General features: G+C 40.8%; 3 protein-coding genes across 3 annotated transcripts; 2 read left to right on the forward strand and 1 right to left on the reverse strand.

Moving 5' to 3' along the window:
* Positions 1-1,564: 1,564 nt before the first annotated feature.
* On the reverse strand, positions 1,565-16,160 carry LOC139212365 (calpain-1 catalytic subunit-like). The gene is made up of 22 exons (XM_070842903.1): positions 16,067-16,160; positions 14,944-15,198; positions 14,331-14,400; positions 14,129-14,247; positions 13,193-13,326; positions 12,911-13,085; positions 11,976-12,050; positions 11,678-11,763; positions 8,052-8,126; positions 7,318-7,478; positions 6,080-6,237; positions 4,454-4,465; positions 4,137-4,345; positions 3,920-3,959; positions 3,737-3,805; positions 3,516-3,573; positions 3,271-3,332; positions 2,987-3,055; positions 2,774-2,852; positions 2,004-2,120; positions 1,800-1,852; positions 1,565-1,649 (listed from the first exon to the last, which is right to left on the reverse strand). The coding sequence occupies exons 2-22, from the start codon at positions 15,178-15,180 to the stop codon at positions 1,623-1,625; spliced, it is 2,085 nt and encodes a 694-aa protein (XP_070699004.1). The 5' UTR covers positions 15,181-15,198; positions 16,067-16,160; the 3' UTR covers positions 1,565-1,622.
* A 3,099-nt stretch (positions 16,161-19,259) lies between these two features.
* Positions 19,260-21,262, forward strand: LOC139212201 (complement component C1q receptor). Its single transcript, XM_070842689.1, has one exon. The coding sequence runs from the start codon at positions 19,350-19,352 to the stop codon at positions 21,048-21,050; it is 1,701 nt and encodes a 566-aa protein (XP_070698790.1). The 5' UTR covers positions 19,260-19,349; the 3' UTR covers positions 21,051-21,262.
* A 1,397-nt stretch (positions 21,263-22,659) lies between these two features.
* LOC139212390 (thrombomodulin-like) lies at positions 22,660-24,117 on the forward strand. The gene has a single exon (XM_070842931.1). It carries the CDS (start codon positions 22,757-22,759, stop codon positions 23,813-23,815), a length of 1,059 nt encoding a protein of 352 aa, XP_070699032.1. The 5' UTR covers positions 22,660-22,756; the 3' UTR covers positions 23,816-24,117.
* The last annotated feature ends 2,308 nt before the right edge of the window (positions 24,118-26,425 follow it).

The raw sequence follows: 26,425 nt of genomic DNA on the forward strand, positions 1-26,425 counted from the left end.
CCACTGTCAGCACAGGATTTATGCAAGGTGAAACTGCTCTCAGCCTGACCTGAGCTTTTACCTGCTGCAGCTGAGTATAGTATGTAGACAGATGTCAGGTGAGAAAGGCAGACTGGGAGAGATAATGGGAATAACTAACTGGGCTGCGTAGGAATGCCACTCCAATTAGCTTTAATTGAGGAAAAACTTGTATGGACAAGCTGATAACTTCTCGCCTTCCAGGAGTGTTCAAGTGTCCAGGACGTTTATTTTCACAGCAGTTAGTTAATATAAAAAAAATTCGTCTCTCTGGAATGAATGAATGAATTATTTTCAATGCAAATAAAATACATGTTCATCAGTTTACAGTTGGTCAAATCAAACGGCCCTTACAGAAACAGTACCGGCAGGAGCTAAAGGTGTTCTGTGTGTGTTCTACAATAACTGAGGGGCTCTTTCTCTTTGGTGCTGCTGATTTTAATCAAAATCAACACCAAGGACTTAACCTTACCTCATGATGCAATAGGGTCACTTTCTCAAAATGTTCATCTTCCGTTTTCACTTAAATTAAAATTTAAAAACAATTAAAGCTGCAAGCCAGGTTGAAGGGCCCTCGCACCTTCATGCACATCGGGTTGGGCGGTGTCTTCGTCCTGTTTCCGGACGCCGACTCTTCCATGCCAAGCTCAGATTTATCATGTATTTCAGACAGTTCATCAAGGAGTTACATGTCACTTCCTGTGTCCCCTATGTGGCGCTAGAGAACAGCCACTAATTGCATCCTATATTTCAGCATATGAAGTGCTGACTACACCGTGAACATTTCATGCAAATCAAATGATGATTGGCACAAAAGTCTTACTTCCTGTTGTCACTAGGTGGCGCAATGACTGTGGTCACTAACTGGCATGTAGATGTCTTCAGGCCGGGAGTCTTATTATTAATCATGACAAGTTTGGAACAGATTGGATAATGTACACTGAAGATACAACAACTTCCTGTTTCATGTTTCAAGGTGTGAGGGCCCTTCAACGCTGCAGAGGTACGGCACTGTGTGGGCACAGTCACAGTCAAATCAAACTGCACATTTGGATATTTTTTTTAAGTTTATGTGATCAGAAGGGTGGAGCTAAAGGTGCGTTTCCAAAGAAGATTCCCTTTGTTTCAACTGAAGGAATAAATAGATAAGATCAGTTGTTAGTAATGACCTACTAGTAATAGAATTAATGATTGATAAGAAAATGAACGATAAACGGTGCCCAGCCCACTTCAAACAATAACTGTTTCCAGGTAAACACACTCTTAAGAGGTTTTTATTTTTAATGGTTAGATAATGGTCTACATGATTGTGTAGTTAAAATGAGCCTCTGGCTGTCACACACCAAAATCTCCAATGTCTTTGTATAATATATCACAAGTCACATTATGTTTTCACATTAAGGTGCACTGTAGTGCATTAGCAAAGCATTAGCGTAAAAAGAAAATTCACTTTGGTTACAGTTCATACTCTGTAATGGCTCATTTGCAGAAGATTACATGTCGGTTTTTTATTATGAAATTTGGAAAATTGACAGAAAATATTGTCTTGAAGTATCTACTCCTGCATTTCCAGACGAGTTGCCCAGTCCATCTTCTTTGTTCGGTTACGTGTACATTGAAATGTAAATCCACTGAAAATGAAGAAGAGACCTGTTACTTATGCAACATTTAAACAATAATCCATCTTTTATCACAGACAACTCCTCTGTCGTCTAGTCCAGATCAACAGCTGTGGTGTGTGAAAACCACAAACTGCTAACAAGAGGAATACGTTTTCTCACCTCTGACTCCCGCAGATTCATGGCTTTTCCATCAGACAGCTGTTTGAAGATTTCTGTTGAGCAACACACAAACTGGTGAGTAAAGTGTTTCATCTTAAATTGTGTAACAAGACAAGGCTGCCTGCCTCTCAGTCTGTCCAACTGAGTGACAGGCAGTTACTTCTTACAGTGATATCATTATTTGTGCCCCTCGACTTCACTTACTGTACATGCAGTCCAAGCGCAGGATGAGACAGATGAAGCTCTCCAGCGTCATGTGTCCAGAGGAGGCACCGTAGCGCAGGGCCAACAAGCTCAGCATGTCATCGCTGATCTTCATTCCTGATCAGCATACACAGAGCAGGAGCTTAGGAGTGTATTCCTCTATGTACACATGCACTCGAGTCTGACCTTGGCATTCAGCCAACCCCAGCAATATTATACAATATATTATATATTTGTTAAAATTTTCTACAAAAAAGTAAAACTGGTAAAACTTTTTATTTGGTTTTGCATCAAAATGATGATGTTTTTACTTGCCAAATCCTTCCTTGCCAAAAAAACTTAGTCTGTTTGCTGAGGGAGGTCTTTCTTTGGGCGCTGATATGACACACCTTCACATACTCTTGGACCTCACACTCCATGGACGGACACCAAAAACGTTGCTTAATGGCAAATGTGGTTCTTTTGAGCAGATAGGTGAGCAGCGAGGTGTGAGCCCAGTGGCTCCAGGCACTAACAGCTGATGTGGCAGACAACCACTAGGTTCAGTTCAGGTTCCCAAACATTGTCTTTGATGTCTGATTAGTGACATCAGACTCAGCAGCCGGCTCAATATGTGTGTGCAAGTTGGTAAAGAGGTAAAGTTGGTAGTATACTTTGCTCAAAATGTGCTCTCCTTGTGTGTGTGTGTGTGTGTGTGTGCACACTGTCAACACATAGGGATTTTTTTCCTGTATCCGTTTATTACATACATACATACTGAGGTGGTCTACCTGAAACTGTGAAAGCATTCCTCAGCTCACTCACTGACAGTGTTCCTGTGTGTGAAACGTCAGTGCGGAAGAAAATGTCCTGGTAAAAGGAGAGAGCAACAAGGATCAGAGAAATCTCTATATTCAGATGCATTTGTATTAATAGTGAAGCTGCTGAGGTAAATATCACAAACAGGTAATGATCGTTAAGTGTTTGAGCTTGGTTTCTTTTACCTTGTATTTGACGACCTTATTCCACAGACGAAGAAATTCCTGACCGTTTAGTTTGCCGGTGATTGACGTCTTTTCAACCCAACGTTAAGGTAACAAATTGAGTGTATCAACCAAAGGGCAGGCAGGTTTTCATGTACGCTACTTCTATGTTTTATGCAACTACAATCACTGTGATGGATTCTTTTTTAACATTTAAGCAGCTTGAATAGAGCAATTGAAAAAGTCTGAATCTATTATGTGCAGTGTGTAAGTTACATTGTGTTACATGCTTCACAACAGGATACATCCATCAGAGCAACCATGCTGCGACAGGCATCAATGCTGAAGCCTCCAGATTTTAAGTCTCCTACAAAGTTCAGATCAGTTCAGCATGAAACAGATCAGCATGACACATACTTCAGCCTAAACCACACATTTATATAGCACTGCACATACAGACTACACCGAAAATAGTTATGATACATTTTAATGTTTATTGAGCTCTTATGCTTTTTTATCAGGACTGTTAATATTCTATTACAATCCAAACCTTTCAGGATTTTGTCATTTAGGAGCTCCTGGAGCTGCTCGGCCTTCACCTCTTCAAACTGGAAATGAAATGAAAACAACATATGGTGGTAATCTAGCGGTAAGAAAGTGGTAAACTTCCTCTTAAACCATTAATAATGGCTCTTCTGTTTTAATAAGAGGTTCCCAGTAGTAATCAAACTCAATAGCAACAATTATGCTAGTTAATGAGACAAATATCACCTGGTCGGAGTATTGGCGGAAAAGTGCTGTCTTCTTTTCATCATCCCGTACATTTTTGACCTGTTTGAGCTGGAAAATAAATAGAGGAGGCGTTTAGTCATTTTATCCCGACTGAAATGCAACTGGCCAAACATAAATATAGTCAACACAATATTGTGATGTTATTAAATCTTACTTGCATACCTTCTCAGCTGGCTCAGCTCTGTGGTAACCAGAATTCTCACTGTGTGGAAAAAAACAATACATTCTGCATGGGATTAGGAAGTTTAACTAACACACACACACACACACACACACACATACACATACACAACATCAGTAATGTCTGACCTACTGTGTCCCATATATCTGTCATTGAAGAAACTACAAACAATAAAAGAAGAGAAGAGAGTGACCGTACTAGCCCTGGGTCTCTGCCTTGGAGAAGGTGGTGAGGATGAAGGAGGCCGTCTCATTGGGAGTGAAGGTGGACGGCACAATCAGGTATTCACCAGGCTCCAGTGTGAAAAACTTCATCACTTCACGCGCGTTCATGTAGGTGTCGGTTTGGGCAACAGGTTTGTGGCTGCTGAAGAAAGAGGGTGGGAACTTCCCCTTCTTCCCCTGGTCCTGTAACAATAAATACAAGAGGTTAGAGGTTAGAGGTTTACCAGAGCTGCACAACGAGGGTGGAGAATGTTTTTTATCAACAAGAACTTGGATAAAATTGTTTCTTACTTTTTCAGTCACCTTGAGGGAAATCAGCAGAAGATGAGTTCATGTTGGGAACAAAAAGCAGTTAATTCAATTATTAATATAAAATTTTCAATGAAGATAATGCATCATTATCATTACATACATATGTACAGTCACTTGGAATGAAAAGCATACTCAGACTTAAGACTTAAAGCTCACAAGCCAACTGTTGTCTAACATACAAACAGGTTGCATGGACTTTGGTCGTCATTTACTGTGTTTGCCTGTGATTTACTGTGACTCCTTAGAATAGGGGCCCTAGAGAAGCCTGAGCTGTTTGCAGGTCTGTCAATGGCTGTACTATTGTAAGCCCTCTCAACCTGATTACTGCACTTATTCATTATTTACATTTTCTAAAATTCATACATTTCCTAATGATTCTTATCGACTTATGGCCACACGTGTGAAATCATACAAGAGAAACTGCCACATCATGTCAAGCATAAATCATAGTCATTCTGTCTTTGAACTTTACTCCATTAATTACTTTTGATTGCACAATTCCAACAATGGAGCTGCAAAAAAGTAGGAAGTGATGTATACTAATATTATATTGAAAACTTACCAGTATCAATTTTATGCTTGATACTTTTAAAAATATGCATGATTATTTTGAAAACATAATGAATGGTTTGATATGATTTTGTTATTGATTGAAGTTATAATCATTGAGATCATTAGCGATCAGTGACGAAGTCTGCCACTGGTTTCAAATTGCCTTCACATGCGGGAGGGATTCCCGGAGAAAAATGCATGTACAGTATGTCATTAGATTACTGTTTATAATATAATATCATTATTATTATTATATAATATTATATTATACGCAGTGCAAATGAAATGCTGTTCCTCAAAATTGCTACAAAACAAGGCTATGTAGAAAAAAGGGCACAACTTCCACCGGTGACAGTGAGGCTGCATGTTATATGTATATCCCCAGGTGCTTGTACAAAGAATTCAAATTGTTTTTTTACGCTGTCTGCCAGCTTTTTTCCTATAAATTCAGCCAGGAATGAAATAGAATCTCGTTGTTGTCCACAGAACAGCAACTAACCGACTATCAACCTGTGGAGGACAGAGGAATGCTCTGCTGAGAGAAAGTATAGCTGCTGATTCCAAGGATAGGCAGGTGAGACGGACAGTAAGAACACTAAGAACATATGATAACACCAAAGTAAGTGGTAATCATGTGTTTAAGCCATTGATGCAAGTTAAATTTTCCTCCATCATATGGCCCATATTTCCTAATTTTCCATTCCAGTTTCAGATTTAACAATAGAAAATGCACTACATCTTTAAGTTGTTTATTCTAAACATGAATGCATGCATGTAAAATACTGCATACATGCACAGATCCAACAAAGCTCCTCCCACTAAAAATGCATTCTTACATAGCAAGAGGGAACGACAACAGTCCGCTGTTATAAAGAGCTACAGGTGACTAATACCAGCAAATTTGTTTGGCTGCACTACAAACAGTTACACTAGTTGTTCTTCTGTTCTATTTCTGGCAAAGTAGCTGAATAATTATTTGTAGTGTTAAACTGCACTTGTATCGATATATTTATGATTTTAGCTCAAGTGAGTCTAATAAAGGGTAATATTTACTTCAAATACAGAGAATCCAATGTGGAGATTTTGGACCAGACGTCTGTTCCTCTTGTCTGGCTTTTGCATGAGAGACACCACCATATTTTTCTCTCCATCTTTCCCACAATATTCACCACCAGTCTTGACCCAATACTGTGGATTAGTCCAGAAACTGTCTGGAAGACACAGGGAGAAACATAATTAACATTATTATCATTTTGCAAAGAGTGGGATGAGTGATTTGACTGACTTATCTAAAGCTGCAGTATCATAGACGGTGAGAGAGTCAAGTAGTTGCTTGAGTTTGAGTTCTGTGGGCTATTAAAGTTACACTAGCACTGCGGCAAAATGTTTTATTGCAACTTTAAACTCCACTGCATGAGGTTAACTACTGCTTTGTGGTGTCAGTGCAAGATAAGGTACCGTATAAAACAATGTTCTGATGAAGTCTTATCTGACCTGAAGCATTTTACACTGTTTGTGGTGCTTTACTATAGGTGGCTATGCACGTTATCTTTCCCAATAAGAAGGAAGTTCCTCTCCACTCTGGAAATGGGAATTTGACGCATTATTTTGCTTGACTTCTGTTGCCGGTGCACATTTAACTTTAGCTGGTCAGATATTTTAGTAAATATAAGACCAAGAAACTTTTCTTCCCCGGCAGTTTTGCAAACATCATCAGCTAATTAAGGAGGATGAACTAAGCCCTTGACTAGCTTATCCAGCAGTGCAGACAAGGTAGTAGCCCTATTGTATTAAATAAGTTAATAATTAACGTCAAGGCTCTTTGTCAGTCGTGTCTCTGTGAGTTTCAATACATCAAATATGTCTAAACAAGATCAATACCCATTACAATAATGTGTTTCTGTGTAATATGCTAATTATTCCAAACAAAGAATAATGACTGGACTGTGAGGCTGAATTTCAATGCATGTTTGTATATTACAATGCTCATTCTGTTGCTAAGTTATTTGTTATTTGTGGCTCATAGGAATATGAGAATATGATGATCATCTGATCATTTGTTGACAAATGTGCATTTTGCTCTTTAATTCTGATCCATTTCCCAGACAAAAAGTGAAATACCACAAAAACCAAAGGAGACAATGGTGGTCAATGTCTATATTAACTTCTGTGGCAGCGCCAAATTAACAAATTGTGCCATCAAACACATGCACAGTATGACATTTCAACACATTTGCTTGTTATGGTTTGATTATATAAGGTCTTGTTAAATTCCATTATCTTGTAAGCACCTGTATTATTCATGCACCCTCCAGCAGTGGTTCCAGCAACCCATCTGCCCTCGTACAAAGAGGTCTTCCAGCTGCAAGAGGAGCTTCCATCGAGGAAGCTGGGATTGAGGCTGCAGATATCAAGATCTGTGTAGAACTTACAGAAGTCCTCCAGGGCCATCCTGTTGACATCAGGTAAATTTTAAGAATATTATTCTTTCCTTTGGACGTGATGCTGATTATGAAACCCTAACTTTGAAAAATGCAGTTAAAGGTTCATAAAGAAAAACATGTTCTGTCTGTGTCAATTTGGCCAAGAGACGCAGATGAATCTTTTATTTTCACAAACGTGGCGGCTGTACCTGTATCTGTCCTAATGGATGGGAGAGAGTTCTACAAGGTGCTTTGTGCCTGAAAGTATGTCTACAATCCCATACTCATAAACACAACTGTTATTACCAACACAGTGTACCTACTGTGCTTCACCTTGCATTACACAAAATGAAATGAAATGAAAATATATTCCAACCACTGGAGTGAAATTTGAAAATTTTAAAGCAGAAAATGTGCTTTGATTTCCTGAACAAACAAATATGCACTATTTTTGTATAGCACTGCACAAGTAGCAGTCATCATAAATCCTAATTATTGTGTACATCTTTCAAATTAATCACTAATATCCCAAATATCCACCGTATTTGTTTCTGTGTAGGTGTGAATGGGACAGAAAATGAAGCCTAGAAAAATTTCCTTACCAGAACTCTCCATCATCAGCCACTGAGAGGCAAATGTCAACATCTTGAGGACTCACAGTTTTCCACAGAGGTGACCTTGAAGACAATTCATCATTCTGTTTTAGTAAACGATCTGATATCTGACCATGAAATTGATTTATTGTGTCTGACTGAAACCTGGCTACGTCCTGAGGAGTATGTTAGCCTTAATGAGGCCACTCCTTCCAGTCATACTAATACTCATATTCCCAGAGATTCTGGACGTGGAGGTGGAGTTGCAGCAATCTTCAACTCTAGTTTAATAGTCCAACCTAGACCCAAACTTAATTCTGCCTCCTTTGAAAGCCTTGTTCTTAGTTTTTCACACCCAACCTGGAAAACTCTAAAACCAGTGTTGGTTGTCACAGTGTACCGCCCTCCTGGTCCAGACTCTGAATTCTTAACTGAGTTTTCAGAGTTTTTATCAGATTTAGTCCTCAGTGTGGACAAAGTGATTATAGTAGGTGACTTTAATATTCATGTGGATAATGATAATGATAGTCTTAGCACTGCCTTTGTCTCACTTTTGGACTCAATTGGCTTCTCCCAGAGTGTAAATGAACCCACTCACTGTTTTAACCACACTCTTGACCTTGTTTTGGCTGATGGTGTTGAAACTGAACAGTTAACAGTCTTTCCACATAACTCTATTTTATCAGACCATTACCTGATAACATTTGATTTCTTCCTACAGGACTATGCTCTATATGACAGAGAGGTCCTCACTAGATCCTTATCTGATAGGGCTGTTGCCAAATTTCAGCCAGTGTGTCCCTGTGCTGTGGACGACCGCTATGCTAATCTTAGCCCCTCCCAAATTGATTATCTGGTCGATAGTGCTGCAGGTTCACTGCGAATGACACTAGACTCTATTGCCCCTCTAAAAAAGAAGAGAATTAAAGAAAAGAGACAAGCTCCCTGGTATAACTCCCAGACACGTGAGCTTAAGCAACACTCACGAAGGCTAGAAAGGACATGGCGGGCCACCAAAGTGGAAGAATCCCGTTTAACCTGGCAAGATAGTCTTAAAACCTATAGAAAGGCCCTCTGTAATGCCAGAGCCGCCTACTACTCATTAATAGAAGAAAATAAAAGCAACCCTAGATTCCTTTTTAGCACAATAGCTAGGCTGACAAGGAGCCAGACCTCTATTGATCCTTGTGTTCCCTTAGAGCTCAGCAGTAACGACTTCATGAGCTTCTTTAATGATAAAATCCTAACTATTAGGGACAAAATTCAGCACCTCCTGCCCTTAACAGGGTCTGGTCCAACCTCAAACCTAGGAACCATAGAAACAGCTGTTAGACCTGATGTGTACTTGGACTGTTTTTCTCCAATTGATCTTGCTGAATTGACCTCAATAATCTCCTCATCTAGATCGTCAACATGTCTCCTAGACCCCATTCCTACTGGACTACTTAAAGAGGTCCTGCCCCTAATTAACACGTCCTTACTGGATATGACAAATCAGTCTTTACTAACAGGCTATGTACCACTGTCCTTTAAAGTAGCAGTAATTAAACCTCTCCTGAAAAAGCCTACTCTTGATTCAGGTGTGTTAGCTAACTATAGACCTATATCCAACCTTCCCTTTCTCTCCAAGATCCTGGAGAAAGTTGTAGCTAATCAGCTGTGTCATTTTTTAAACTCTAATAGCCTATTTGAGGATTTTCAGTCAGGTTTTAGAGCGAACCACAGCACAGAGACAGCACTGGTGAAGGTTACAAACGACCTCCTTATGGCATCAGACAGAGGACTTCTCTCTGTCCTGGTCTTGTTAGACCTGAGTGCTGCTTCAACACCATCGACCATCACATCCTGTTACAGAGACTGGAACAGTTCATTGGTATAAAAGGAACTGCATTAAGCTGGTTTAAGTCCTATTTACTAGATCGATTTCAGTTTGTACATATTAATAATGAATCCTCTGTCCACACTAAGGTTAGACATGGAGTTCCACAAGGCTCAGTGCTTGGACCAATACTCTTTATCTTATATATGCTTCCTCTTGGTAATATTATCAGGAAGCACTCCATTAATTTCCACTGTTGTGCAGATGATACACAATTATATTTATCAATAAAGCCAGATGAACACAATCAGTTGGTTAAACTTCAAATCTGCCTTAAGGACATAAAGTCCTGGATGAGCAGCAACTTTCTGCTGCTAAATTCAGATAAAACTGAAGTTATTTTGCTTGGCCCCAGACACCTCAGAGACAGCTTTTCTACTACCTTAACTGCTCTGGACGGCATTAATCTGGCCTCCAGCTCCACTGTGAGGAATCTGGGAGTCTTATTTGATCAGGATTTGTCCTTTAACTCCCACATTAAACAGATTTCTAGAACTGCCTTTTTCCATCTACGTAATATTGCTAAAATCAGGCCCATCATATCCACAGATGATGCAGAAAAATTGGTCCATGCATTTGTCACTTCTAGGTTGGACTATTGTAACTCTTTATTATCAGGCTGCCCCACTAAGTCGTTAAAGACTCTCCAGTTGGTCCAGAACTCTGCTGCTGCTTGTGTTCTGACGAGAACTAAAAGAAGAGACCACATTTCTCCTGTACTGGCTTCTCTTCATTGGCTTCCAGTCAAATCAAGAATAGAGTTTAAAATCCTTCTCCTCACCTACAAGGCTCTTAAGGGTCAGGCTCCATCATATCTTAAAGAGCTCATAGTACCGTACTACACCACTAGAGCACTGTGCTCCCAGACTGCAGGCCTACTGGTGGTTCCTAAAGTCTCCAAAAGTAGTTCAGGAGGCAGAGCCTTCAGCTATCAGGCTCCTCTCCTGTGGAACCTCCTTCCAGTCTGGGTTCAGGGGGGCAGACACCCTCTCTACATTTAAGAGTGGACTAAAAACCTTCCTTTTTGACAAAGCATATATTTAAGGGCTGGATCAGGCCTTAGACCAGCCCCCAGTTATGCTGCTATAGGCTCAGACTGCCGGGGGACTCCTATGGTGCACTGAGCTCCTCTATTCTCTATCCTCCTCTTCCTCTCCATCGCTATGTCTCATGTCAGTCAAATGTCTGCCTCTAACTTGGTATCTTCCCCGGAGCCTTTCTGTGCTTTCTCATCTCTCAGGTTCCTGTGGATCCTGTGGATCCTGTGGATCCTGGTCGAATTGAATTGAATTTAAGCGAGGGAAAAGACAGTATCTTGTTATTGTCATCAGTTCAGCATTCAGAGGCAAGTTAAAGCACATGTCCTGAGGGTTATTACAGTGCTTCTCAACGTCTTGTTAAACTTGTATGCAAATTCTGTCAAGTGCAGGCTATTCTTTGAAGGAAAGGTCAATGTTTTAAGCTGCCTTGAGGGCAAAACATCACAGTGGATTATTTCACTGTAACTGGCCAAACCAGTCAGGAGTAACCAGAGAGGGAGTTCAGATATGTCTGGCTTCTAGTAACCTTTTGGTTTTCACTAAAAGTAGATGTGAAAGTGGTGAAATGTGTCCCTCAGAAATGTTGTGTTTGTGTGTGTGGGACAATAAATACATCTTCACTTCTTTTGTCATTGACAAATAATCTCAGTATTTCTGCCGCAGCAAATCAGAGCCATGTCGTTGTGAAACAGTCACTGAATGGGAGTCGTTCTCACCGATCACTCCAGTCTCCATTCCACTCTCCTTTGCCCCACGGGTTCCACAAACGCACCAGGTTTACTAGTTTCCCTTGGCTCTGCAACTGATCAGCAGTCAAAATTGTTATGTAGCATTATGTAGAAATGCAAAAATGTGTCCAAAATCATTTGCAAAGCTAAACTTCTATAGATGCTAGAGAACCTGACTGCTACCTGCAGCAATACAGTCTTTATGGTCGCTATCAGACAGTGTTATTTACAGAATTTAAGAATTATTTACAGTTCCAAATGCAATTTTCTAAGCACAGTTCTTTACCTGTTTCACTCCTGTGACAGTGTATGCATGGCCTTCGACCAATCCATTCAGCAATACAGTGTTGGCGGGTGTCTTCTACAAGCCAAAGACAATTATCATTGCTAAACTGACCTATGAAACCATGCAAGTTATGTAACGTATCCACAAATTATGTGAGTGACCAAAAGGAACTGGATTACAGTGTGTGATGTCAGCCTATGAATTTTTTACTGGTCTATAACGAGGTTAATTAGGTTAATTACATGCCTGCCTTTTTTAAACAATATACAATTTGTTGCCATGGGTTAGATGAGAAGATGTACAACTCTCATGGCTGTACGGTGAATGTGAAGCTACAGCCAGCAGCTGGTGTTACCTTAGCTCAGCACAAAGACTGGAGGACAGGAGGCTTTCGGCCATGGGTGTATCATTAGAACAAGCATACAAGACTTCAAGATAGTCATCGATTCATTTGAATTAAAACTGCACACTGAGGGCATAAGCCAAAAAAGTGTTCTAGCTCTTCTGTTCTTCTTCTGTGTTGACTGTCTCCATTTGGTCATGTGACTCTCACTTTGCAAGTCTTGGCAGTCTGACTTGTAGCCATAGCTTCATATTTGTTAGACAGATATGAGTGTGGTAATGATCTTCACATCCAGCAAGCCCCTGTTAGGACTTGTCTTTGTGCCGCATGATTTCAGCGTCAGACCTGGTGAAATGGGTTCATTTCAACAGTTTGTGCAGGAGGCTTATGAACCCATTATCAATCATTATCATAATCAACAACATTTCAAGAGACCAGGTTTGTTACTTATTTGGATGCAATGCATCTGAAAGAGTCACTGCTTCTAGTGCAGCTCTTTGGTTGGGAAATATAACTCAAATTTAAGCCTGTCTTTTTGTTCATGTTCAAGAGTTCCATTTTGTTGTTCTCCATGTCATATATTCAGACTCACCCCTTGAGGTGTACCACAGCTCATCAGTGACTTGGACCGTCCAGCTCTGCACATCAGCTCCCACAGGTCTGGAGGAGGGTCTGACAGCTGGATACACATGTGAACACCACCAGTGAAATCCATCATAGCCTCTGCAGGAGTTCCAGCACTCATGTCGGTATAGGAACCACACACCCTGGCATGAGTGGACATGATATCATATTTATAGATACTCCAGAAAAACAAAAGTAACTTTTGAAGTCACATTTATGTCTGAGAGACACTGTAGTTTTCTTGTCATACTTGGCATAGGCTTTCTCCAGCAAAGCGGGCCAGAACTCATTTGGGTCTTTAGAGATAGCAAAGATGAGTCTCCCATTGATTGTCGGTAGCTTGTCATCAATGACGACATCCACCCAACGTCCAAATCTCCAGAACTGAATGTTTAAAACAGAAAGGAAGGTTTTCTTTTAGAATGAGATCCCAAATGACATGAAAGTAAAAGGGGGCACTATGTATCATGGTTTAAGTAATGTGTCAATATCCACACTGTTCATGATAAACGCTGACTTTCAGCAAATATAAAGTATTATATATAAGAATATATATATAAATATAAGTATATAAGAATTTGGAAGGTAACACATTTCCACGGCGCTGCACTCCACAGCATTTGCATTTACTCTTTCTTCCTGTTGTGTGTATTCTTGAAGCCCAACAAATGCGCTGAATGCAGTCCCTTTATCTTTTTGAAACCAGTGCCATGTTACTTTGTGCTCACTACTTGATGCAATAGAGCATTAAATATAAACAAAACAGGGACCGGCTCATCAACATTGTTCCCTAGCACCACTAGTGCTCAAAAGTGCTTTTAATAAAGTCATTACATTATGTGATGAGGGAATGGGGATTCATCAGCCAGCTTGTGGTTCAATAAATGTCCCTCACCACTGAATACCTGTAATTGTCAAAGTCAGCCTTTGAACCTCATAGTCAATGAGCTTCATTCTTGAGTTAATTGCTGCACTTGAAAGCAAACTCTGACCAAACAGTGTCACCAAACTGCTCTGAGGATAAGCATGAGATAAGCTGCGACTTTGAGGTAAGATTGTTTTGGCAATTGTTTGTGACGATCCAATGAGTAATGGAGTGCATTGTGCAATACATAATTTTCAAATGTAATCCAAATTCTGACTTCCGTGTTCAAAGAAAATACACTACAAAGCTGTTAGGATTTACCCTGAAGTGGAACAGCCCGCAGTAGTTCTCACCAAATGTCTGCTCAAGTGGGACAACTTGCCCGAGAATTTCAACCTGGAATGTCAGAGCTCCCATAGATGCAAGAAACCAGCAGTTTCCTGAGTAAACACAGTCGTAGTCGTCAGAAAAACAAGAAGGCACAACAGTAAAATATGCTGAATGAAGAAATTAATATCCCTACCAACTCGTCCTTGACCAAAGTCAAACCTGGAAACTCCATCGAGTATGAAAGCTGGTCTGGGGGCAATTTTCTGGAACAGAAGGAGAAAAATCATTTAAAACCTTTTTCGAAGCTTTAAAGGATATGTTCACATTTTGAAGTCTATCTTAATACAATACTCACATGCCCACATGTAAATATGTACTGTTTACCTGCCTGCTACTATACTGGTCAATAAGACATCCATCTTATTTACAATGAATCACTATCATTACTGTGTGCTGTTTTTTGGAATATTTGAGGAGTCCCATCTCCCCACCCCGATTATTTTAGTACAATCTTAAAAACAGGTTTCTGGACATTATTTTGTTCAAGAAACAACCAGCAGCAAGTATGACAGTCATGTAAACAAAGAAAAAGACTAGCACACAGCCAGACACCTAACCTTTACTGTGTTTGGACTGTGGGTGGAAAGCTTTTCAAACATAGACAGAGCATGCAAATTTGACACAAGCCCGTCAGCTGGGTTGAAATGGAAATGACAACCTCTGCTGTATTAGTTAAGCTCTCTGCTGCAGCACATTAAATACTTAAATGTTACCATTTGATCTGATGACCCTTCCAAAACACTCACCGCTGGTCTCAGCCACACCACCTGGCTCAGGTCAGACGGGCTCAGTATCCCTTCGCCGATGGAGTTCTTGTCGGGGGGGAACATCTTGTCGATGTACCTCACCTCTCGGACAATGCAGTACTGTTTCAGCTCCTCGAAGTCTTGGTTGAGGAACTTCTCAGGGTTGGTGGGGCTCCCGTAACCATCTTCCTTTTGACGAGCCTCCATGATGTTCAGGCACACGCCGGGAAGAGGCATGGCTGCAGTGTTTGGGACCTGTGAAGAAAAATACATTCACAGTTGCAAAATGCAGATGACTAAGAATAAAACCAACATACAGTAGAAGTCACTTCATTGGTTTCAAGGACTGGAGGTGAAAAAGAGCCTGTTGCACTGGCACAGTTACAGAAATGTTGATTAATGCCCTTGTTAATAAATGAATTAAATTAAATAAAAATAAATAATAAAAATCAGGTTTGGCTAACCACGTGCTGGAAGAACAGCTTCAGAGTATCTTGGCATAGTCTGTGGATCTCTGCTTGAGGTATGAACAGAATGAACCGTTCTAACAAAAGGCAGCTCAATTGTTGTCTAACATGTTTTTCTTACATCTGGGAGCTTTTCTTTAGAAACCTCTGGTGCTCGCTTAAAGCTAAGGGCATTTTTTAGTAATAATGAAATATTTGATAAATAGCTTTAATTTGAAGGTTTGTGAGTAGAGATGTTTCCTCTTAGGTTTCACAATTCTGCATCAGATTTTTCTTTCGTTACATTCAGGTTTTAAAGTATCACCTGTTTGTAAAACATATAGAAATTTTAAAAAATCCTATAATTTAGAAAACACATTATTATCATTAATTGAATATGTGACCTCTTAATTATACTGTTGACCTCCTAAATAGTATATTTTAGTGGTTAAAATATATGCATCACAATAAAGTATAAAGCACAAAAGTACAGCATTTATTCTTATTAGGACAAATTCTAAGGACAAGTGACCAAATATACATTTCAGTCTCTTAAAATGTAAAATAGAACATCAGCACTAGTACTAGGCTTTGCTATATGTCACGCTCCAGCAATCTGATGAATTGTGAAATCTGAACAAACTACTTTTAAATTTCATTGCTTTTGAAGACCTTACCTCAGGTGCTCAAGAGAGAAAAGATGGGTGGATCTGCAGGTAGAGCTGAGAGGCCGTGACATGTATATGATGCCTGTAAACACCAGAGGCTAACAGGGCGGTCAGGAGCGTTCTGGTTCTTGTGTTTCTTACCAAGATATGTAATTTACCTTTCAACAAACTCCGCCTGTGATACCTGCAGTATAATATTGTGAAAGAGAGAGAGAGAGAGAGAGAGAGAGGTTCATGTTGATAACCTGAAACAAGTTTGTGTTTATTATATGAACATTTATTTTAATAGCACTGTTGTCAATGATTAGTCAAACGCTGCCACCTCAACAGCACTAGCTGCTTGCAGTATAAATGCGCTGCCATTTGGCAAACTTTGGCTGCTAGTGTTGACAAAAGGTTTGAGTCCACAGACCTTTGGTACCTTATGATTAATCATCTGTATTGCCAATGACAAACCAAAATGAATATCAGCCAGTAAGTTGATATGCTCCCCTTTGAGTGACCAGTGATTGATTTCATCAGTACAGAGGAAAGAACAAATCCCCTTATTTTACGTTTATTATATTATTTAATCATTTTCCAAGCAGTTAATAAATTGTGTGTGACTCAGGCAGCGAAAAACTAAATCGAAACTGGTTAGGATTTACACGGCATAATCATTAACAGGCATCTGTCGGAGATGATTTTTTATTTATTATTCAGACTGTACAAACAAACCTTTTGTGTTCAGCGTACCACAATCATTCATTTTGTATAACTCTTTATTTCAATGATCCATCCTTGTCTTGCGCTCCCTAATTTCAGTGTTGCTCAATATGATATCCTCTCTCTCTTTTCTCTCCATGTCATAGACTCTTCCTACTTAATGCTTGATCATTACGCAGATACTTGGATAGCAAACACCTCAAGTTCTCTGGATACATTCAGGAGAATGACAATTAAATATGGTTGTTCTATGGTGTGCTTATGCTACGGTGTGCCCCTGGGTCCAAGTGTTGGCTTGCTGTTTATTAATGCCAGGAGATAATCACTCTCTGTTCAGGTGTTTATTTTCCCAAACTAGCTGGCATGGAGATTAATTCACTTCTCAAGAAATCTAGCTGCATGCCAAACCTCAGCGCTGAAAGAAAAGGCAGGCCCATTACACAGGTGATAGATCGTCTCATTATGTTTTCCCAAGAAATGTCTGCATGTCGTGCAGATCTTTTGTCACCCAGGATTTTTTTGTAAGGGAAGATAATCCATTAGCAGAAACTGGTGCATATTTGTCTGTGAAGTAGGTGAGGCACCAGATCCCTGGTTGGTGTTCAGCCAATCAGTCCACACGGGAAAGCTGAATTCACAGAAAACAGTGGAATAAGAGATAGTAGATAGAAGTACAACCCTAATAATGATCTTATGGTGGCTTGTCTCAGGCAGTCTACTCATTAGGTGCCTTATACTATGGAGGTGTTACATTTTTAATGCAAATGAGAAATGATTTCCCTCTGAGCTGATAACTAATTAAATAATTAAATATGTTTCGATTCTACATTAATTGTGTGATTTTACATGTAAATATCCATTATTACAAGCTAGTCTTGAGAAAAAATGCGAGAAGTAATCACAACACATTGTGGGATTAATTAGTTTTTCAAATGACAGCTCTACAAATAATGCATTCTTCAGTCTAATGAGTCTTATTTATGTTTAAAAGATAAATAGGCTAAAGGAAACCTATTTTCCAAAATAACTGCACAGCATATTCTGTGGCTGGACGCGCATTAATACAAAACCCAAAAATTGCTATATATACATTTAGGTACTGAAATTCACCCAGTTAAGAAACTGAGCAACCAATAAGACTCTCTTTTGACCATTTTCCTTTCTGCCTTTGGTTAGGTTTAGACTACACCCCCCCCCCCGTGAATCAAGCATTGACAGTCACTAATGCAGCAACAAGAACAGATCAATCTCGGCTGGCTTCCAACCTGCAAACTTGAGGTATTGCTAATTACACCCACAGGGAATGCCGTGTCATGAGCTTTGCAAATATTTTGGCAAGAAGTCAGAGGATGAACAAACTTACCAGGGTTCATCATTTGGGGACCATTTATATCTGTACTGGATTTCATAGCAATCCATCCAACAGGTGTCAAGATTTCAACAAAAGCCAAAAATGTCACTGTGCTGATGGCAGTAGGGGAGAAATCATAGGACTACCAAAGCAATTATGATTCATCCTCTGAGGAGAATGTCTGTACAAAAGAAAAATTTGTGATACAATAATGTAAAAACGGCCCATTTCAAGGAAATCTCCTGCATTGAAAAGTGTAAGTTAAATAAGTTGAGTAAACGTACTGAAGGATAATAATAATATGTGAGTGTAGACTGGTGTTTCTTCTTCCATCCTTATGATTTGTCTTTGTCTGGGAATTCCTAAAAAACGGACACAGTGTACATGTAAGGTTTTAACTCGATACCAATATCACATTGGGATGGAAATGGAAGAATCTGTCTTTCTTTGAAGTGGCCTCTATTATACTGCCTGTGTGAGCTCAGTGGGCGTCTCACTCTGTTTCCTGTCATTGTATTGGGGGCATTTCCTGTGTTTAAACAAATACAGGATATCTTGTCTGGATTCTCATGAATGTCCTTGGCACTTGCCATCCAAAACGGTACATTCAGTGAAACTGAAACACACACACAGTAGATATACAACTGAGCAATCATACATTCTTGTATGATGTACTATCACTCAGTATTTAAGCTGTCACACACCTGTATGCCAATGTCGTCTTGGAAAATAAAGTAATAAACAATTTATGACACTGGACTGAATACTAGGCCTATTGATATGAACGTGTAAGTGCAGTCCCTGTGGCAGTGGGGTGGCAAAGGTCACAGGTTCATTCCCCCGCAGCAGCTATCCATTTGTAATGTCAAAGTGCCCCTGAGACTCTGACCCCATGTTCATATATTGTAAGGCAGCACAATTAAGGGAGTCAGCTTAAATAATAAAGCCGGAGACATCTGGAGAAGCAGTCAAAACACTGCAGGGCCTGCCATTGTTTTTCTACTTCGAAACGGAAGTGGTCAGCGGGGGAGAAAAAAGAACTCCTAACTCCTGCTAAACATGGTTTCCGTCTTTAGTTTGTGTCCTAAACAGGATACAGGAGCATGACTGTTAGTTTCAGACTCTCACCACTTGTTTTTGGCTACGAATGGAGAACCACAGATTGGTGACTTTTTACCCAAAAGCTCCCAGGGACCCTCTGGACATCAGCTCACTTGTTCTCTCTCTACGGCAATTATGTTTTTGATTTTTCTACTGCAGCTCATCAACATCTTTGAGGGTTTTGCTGGAGCCGAACATGAGACGCTGTGCACCTCTAACGCCTGCTTCACCCTGCATATGGGCAGCTTGAACTTTGAGGAGGCCCTTGAGAGCTGCGTCCACAATGGAGGTTACCTGATGACAGTCAGAGACAGAGAAGAAGAGGATGTGCTACTCTCACATATCCAAAGGCGACACCAGGGCAGGGAGCTTGAGTTTTGGATTGGATTAAAATTGCACAAAGGGGACTGTGTGTTACCTGACAAGCCTCTCAGGGGATTTAAGTGGGTACAGGGGGAGCAAGACTCGCCCTACTCCAACTGGGGAAAAGAGCCTGTTACTACATGCACAAAGGAAAGATGTGTGAGGGTTCATTACACTTTATCAGGTCAGAAGCAACTGAAATGGACTGCTGGACCTTGTAAAAGCCCTGCTCTTTATGCATGTAAGTTTTATTTTAAGGGAATGTGCAGACCGTTAGCTCTGCTGGGGCCTGGAAAAATAATCTACACAGCACCCTTCTCAGAAGAGCCGGAAAGAAGTGAAATTCAAGCATTTCCATTGGGAACATATGCAGTGATTTCATGCAATGACACACAGTCTCACTACTCTGTGTGCAAGGAGAGGGACGACACCTATCGCTGGAGTGCCCCAGGTCCATTCTGCAAAACAGGGAAACAAAGTTGCGAGATCAACAATGGCGAATGTGAACATTTGTGCCGTCAGGAGGCAGCTGAGGTTCGCTGCTTTTGCAAAGAAGGTTACGACCTGGATGAAAACGGACTGACTTGCAGGATAAAAAACTGGTGCGGCGTTGACACCTGTGAGCATCAGTGCGTAATGGGGGAGTCTGGATATTCCTGCAAATGTCCAGATGGCTTCAAACTGGACGCAAACCAGCGCAGCTGCTCGGACATTGATGAGTGCCAGTCACAAGCCTGTCAGCATCATTTGTGCGTAAACACTTATGGCAGCTACAGGTGTGAGTGTAAAGATGGCTACGAAATGGTCGACGGTGAGTGCAGTGACGTGGATGAGTGCCAGCAATCAAGATGCGAGCACAGCTGCTCGAACAGTGTCGGATCCTTCACGTGTTTCTGTGATGAGGGCTTCACTTTATCTGAGGATGGCCACTCATGTGTAGATGTAGATGAATGCACCAGTGACCGCTGTCAAATGTTGATATGCGTCAATACTGTAGGCAGCTTCTTGTGCACCTGCCCCCAAGGCTTCCACACGAAGAGTGATGGATCGGCCTGCGATCCAGATTTGAGAGAAACACCAGCTGCTTCATCAGATGACCCAGCTGTGGCAGGAACACTAAACAACTTCACGGAATCTTTAACCAGAACCACAGTCGAGCTCCAGCATCAGTCCCCTCACACTGACGCACCGCTTCCAGACCTGGTGAACGTCACGCACGGTAATCAGCAGAGGAACACGTCCCTTTTGCCGAGTTTTGCCCCCAGCTCCAAGGTGATCATCTGCGTCCTCGGGTCAGTCATTCCCCTGCTGCTTTTGGTCGCAGTGACTCTGGCTATCGCAATTTTCCGATGCAGTCGATCCAAAAAGGAGGCCAAGAAAAATGCCACTACAGATGGCTACTGCTGGGTGTCCTCTGGTCTGGACCCGCGTTTAGAGAAACTGTATGAGTCCATCCTGACGGATGACGTATGACCTGACAGTGTTGGAGAATACAATACAGACTGATTGACATTTATTTATGTAATTTATGTTCTTGCTACCTCTCCAGGTTAGCCCGTGTGTGTAGAAAATATTACATATCAAATTAACATCAAGCATTTTCTACTTTTTTGTTTATATGAAGGGGATTTTGATTTGCCTCACAAGTAATAAGACATAGTACCTATGTAGAGTAGCAACAGTGGGTAAAGTGCTGTGGGGGGGTGAGGAGCTCTGTGTAAAGGAGAGAACTGGTTGCAGAGAACTGATACAGATTAAAAGAACGATTTGATTTGAGTTGAGCAGATGAAAAGGTTGTAACAGGACGTAATGTTGAAAGGGAGCATTTTAATGTGAAGACCAGATGTAACTCGTCTTGTCGTAGCAGGACACACTTTCTGTTTATTTTGACGTATGTACTGCTGTCTGTTTGCTGAAACTGTGATCAGAGCACGTTTTTTTCTTTACTGTGCATCAGTCAGATGGCATCAAAAGATTATTCAGCATTTCAGCACCACATGGCAGTGATGGAAGTATTCAGATGGTTTGCTTTAAACAGCAATAGCTGATTTTTTTATACTCAGCAGCAGAAACAAGTTAAGAACACGACATTGGCATATCATTGGATTGTACATATCAATTTGGTTGTTAGCAAACAGTTGCCTGTTTCCTCATCCAGCAACAATATCATTCATTTGGTCGTGTGTCTCTGGCCCGCTGGTATACATCCATAATATTCCCTCTATTTTAGCACTGTTCTGGGTTCCAACCAACTAACTCCTGAGAGTAATATCTGACTTCTTTGCTGCTAAACGCTTCACTAAGTTCACCAGCTGGTCACCAGCAGTGTCTGTATTTAGGGGTCTTTTCGCTGAAAAACAGCTGCCTGCTGCGACTGAGAAAGATGCTATGAGAGTGGTGAGAGATCACTCATCACTGGATCACTGATCCAAAGCCAAATAAGTTGTGGACTGGACAGTTAAACAACAAGCTGAAACTAAATCACTAAGTTCTGTCAAACAAAAGGGAGATTAAGGCAGATTAAGGTCATCATTCTTTGGTGCATAACTAAGAGCGACCCTCTCACAATGTCATTGTTTTTACATTTGATACAGCGTTCTTAGAGAAAATATTGACTGTAGCCTCTTTAAGTACAGGTGGTGGAGTAAGAAATAACAATATTTGCATCTGAATGTAGTGAAGTGCCTCATGATTGTATTAAGTCACAGCAATGCACTTCCTTTCCACCAATGCCACAGCAGGTTTTTGTGCACAAACCCAACTAAATATTTTGCTTTCTGCTTCTGAGTTTTCACATCTGATGCTGCTGTAAATATCATGTAATGATAAACTCAATAAATATATCAATGTGCAGTATGTTTTTTTTTTTTGGTTTAGTTTAGTTTGTTCATGTATTTGCTCATTATGATGATCCCTTCGCCTTCACAGACCTTGGAAAAAAACAGAAGTCCAGCTTTATCTCATTTCCTTCCTGTCTTTAGCTTTTTCATTGTCCCGGGGGAGGGTGCTGCTTCCGGAGTTGGCAGCCACCGGCTCAAAACTCTATGTAACTGTAAGAAGATCTACTGCACAACATCATGGCCGGCTTGCAGCAGTCCGTCTTTGTGCCAGTGAGGGTGAAGACAATCACAGTTTTGATATCAGCTGTTTTTCTATTGCCTATAAAGACAGGATTCACCATGAAGCAGACTGACATCTGTAGGCCTTTTTGTTCCGGGACATTTTGCATAACTTTGAACCAAGACAAGGTGGATTTGAAAACAGCTGAGGCATCATGCCAGGACAGGAATGGAGAACTAATGACATTTGAGTCTGAGATGGATGAGAACATCTTTGACATTTTGAGGCAGGAATTGCATGGAAACTTCTGGATTGGACTGCGTTTACCATCCAGCGCCTGCAGCAACCTTTCAGCTCCACTGAGAGGTTATAAGTGGGCCTCTAGTAGTGTTCACGGGAGCTTCATTCCATCCTTCAGCACCTGGAAAGACAGTGTTAAAGTCTGCTCTCCGCACTGTGTGTCACTTTCAAACGATCGAAAGTGGACAGAGAGGCCATGCTCGGACAAAACTGATGGGTATCTGTGCAGAACAAAGCACAGAGATGCATGCCAGGCACAGGGATTGTCAGATCCAGATGTTTTCCAAAGCTCTAAAGGCTGCTCAGATGCCCCCTGTGAGCATATATGCAGTGCTGTAAGAGGAGGTTATAAATGCTCTTGTTTCAAAGGGTATATCCGAGACAGCCAGGACCCCAGACAGTGCAAAATGCACTGTGAACAACAGAAATGCCCCGCGATATGCGACAAACACACCGACAGTGCATGCTACTGTCCTGACGGCTTTCTAAACACTGATAAGATCTGCGAGGATATAAATGAATGTACGATGGACTCATGTGATCAAGAGTGTGAAAACACTTTTGGAAGTTTCGTGTGTTCCTGCCGAGAAGGATTCTTACTTAAACATCAAGTCAAATGCATTCAAGCAGAGCACAGGGAAGGTTTTGTCCACGCAACTCCCATCACTATAGGCTCTGTCAGACCAGCCGCTAATAATGATACCCTGCTGAGTTCTTCTGCTCCTGCTGGTGGGTTTCTCTGGTTATGGATTTTCATTGTTGTGGCTGTGGCAGTATTTATATTTGTAATAAGGTTTTATGTTGTTAAGCTTCAGAAGCGCAGAGAACAAAACTCCATTCAACAGTCTTCTGGTCCTGTGGACAATATTGAGTGTTAAATCCAGCCAGAAAGGGTTCAGACTAATTCTGCTGGTCCCTTTAGCATTTGCAGTTTGGGAGACACACGTTTACTTCACTACATTTATCAGTAGGTAATGTTTCGAGTTTGAATCAAAGTAACGCATCATCAAATAATAATATGTGCTGATGTGGTTCCCTGGTTCCTGTGGATCCTGGTCCTGGCCCCGCTGATGTGGTTCTCCACCAGCCAATTGGATGTGCGTCTGTCCAAGGCTCCAGCCTGTCCGTCCTTGGGAGCTGGATCTCTCCTTCACTGTGGTGCTCCCGGAGGTTTCTCTTTTCCCACTGGGTTTTTTGAGTTTTTCCTTCCCGAAGAAGGAGGGTCATAAAGGGCAGATGATGCCTCGGACTGATCCACCGGACTGATCCATTGGCCTCATCGACTGCTGGACTCTTTATTAGATTGTTTGTTCGCTTACACTTGTTTATTTCAGTGAACTTTGTAAAGCACTATGAGACACTCTGTTGTGATATTGGGCTATACAAATAAAATGAATTGAATTGAATATTAATCACTAATTCAAGGATTATAGTAGTTCTCTCAGGTGCTCACATAAATAATTATAAACAATAGTAAAGGAAATATATGTCTGTGGTGTCCAAGATGGAGCTGAGAGTTCTTTTTGATTTGTAGTTTTGTGGCTAAAAAAAATGAGATCCTTTCTTATTGTATGCATTTAGCACGTTTCATGGGTCAAGTGTGTGGGGGAAGTGCCAGCCCCTTAAACTGTTACTGAGTCAGCTTTCATGTGTGTACATATGCAGTGAAATATGCAGCTTGAAGAGTGAACCGGACTTCATTCAGGGACCCTGTCAATTTGTGCTCATTTATGTAACCTGCCATGAAATTAAAATCTGATTTCATTTATTCTTAAAGACTCGCTGTTGCTCACTCATTCGTGTCCTTAGAGCGCCATCTACTGTTCTTTTGAGCACATTGCTGAAAAGGGAGAAAACCACCTGTGCAACAGTCCCACACACACCAGTCGTTTTATTTTGAAATCAGCCGCTGTATTAAAGCTTGTAGAGACTATTAGATGTGCCTACCTCTTTCTCATTAGCACTCGGAGACCTTCAGTAAGACAACCAGCGTTTTTCCAGAGCAAATTTACCTGCACACTGTTATGACTCACTGGGACACTTGAACAGAGTCATTGTTACATTTTGTTTAGTAACATTGGCTCTTTCCTACTATAAGAACTCAAATGTCTGCTGTAAAAAATAAAAAAAGCCTTATTGCATCAATTCTGCATTGTTAAATGTTGTCATTTTAATTTATGCTTTTAAATTTCCTCATCGACCACCTCTATTCCAAGACTGAAATTAAAAGTTAGTCAGTCATGGCTTTTCTGCACAATGATTAATTTTTTTATTGCTCTTAAGTTATAAAGTAAGTCCCGCAGAAACATGGGAGTCCATTATGCCTGTGCCTGTATGGTTGTACATGCTGCACTATAACAAAACATTCTGCTGCATCTTATTTCCAACATGTCTCTGCTGACCAGGGGCACCGGTCACAGCTTGGAGTCTTTAGCCTGTTAAAGTTCTGCCTACAACCAAAAAATGCTCCTAGTGGATTAACATGTACCCACCTCCTGTTTTCTACCATACTGGGTCAGCTTTATGCAAATACAATGTTTTAAGTCAATGTCAGCACTACTGAACGTCTATTGGATGGTTCTACCACAACTGATCTATACGGTGGTGGACTATGACTTACTTATAATCCACCATCCGATTTTCAGAAGGGAAAGATCTGAAAATGAAAGAACGGCTCAAAACAGGGAACGAGGGAAGGAAGGCTGACCAATATTGTATTTATTTCCCGGTTTACATTTTTGTGTACCTATTCTCTGCATAGAAAACTGAATGCATCTTCCCAGGGTCCCTCTGCTCCTCATTGGTTGAGGAGATATCAGAACATCAAGTCGTGGATTACAGTATCACAGCAGTATCTCTACACTGTTGTAGTTCCTTACAGCTGCCACTAGATGTTACTGTAGAAAGATTCAAGGATTCAAGGATCTTTATTGTCATACCAGCACACATTTCCACATGAGATGGCATGAAATTAAGTGTTTGGGTCCAAGTTATGTAAGCCAAAGAGAATAAATAAACTGGATAGAAAAATAAATAAGAGCACTATAAAAACAAAAACAAAAACAGCTCTTTAAAAACTCTATAAAACAGAATAAGCATGCGTGCAAAATGCAGTTGACCAGGTTTTAAAATGAAATGGTATTTGGCTGATAGCAGTTAACTAGCCCCCAATGATCAATTACTTCTCATTCAAGATGACCCACAGAGAAGAAACCACTCCCTATAGCTCCAAACAGGGGTTAGCCTACTTTTACTCAAGTTAAATAATGGTCAACTAAATGAACTCTGAGGTGACCTGGGAAATCTTCCTCTCAGAGGTCGATCCAGGCAGGAGGGCAAACTTTGACCATCCACAGCTGCCTTTATCTCATTCAGTCCTTGGGTCTGTCCACGGTCAATCTGCCTCCCCCTCTCTCCCAGGAAAGAAGCACATCATATAAGACTGCTGTTAAACAGGAACTCCACTATGTAATCAGTGAGGAGTTCAT

The sequence above is a fragment of the Pempheris klunzingeri genome, chromosome 13 (genome assembly GCF_042242105.1).
Source record: "Pempheris klunzingeri isolate RE-2024b chromosome 13, fPemKlu1.hap1, whole genome shotgun sequence".
In the NCBI taxonomy this organism is placed as follows: Eukaryota; Metazoa; Chordata; class Actinopteri; order Acropomatiformes; family Pempheridae; genus Pempheris; species Pempheris klunzingeri.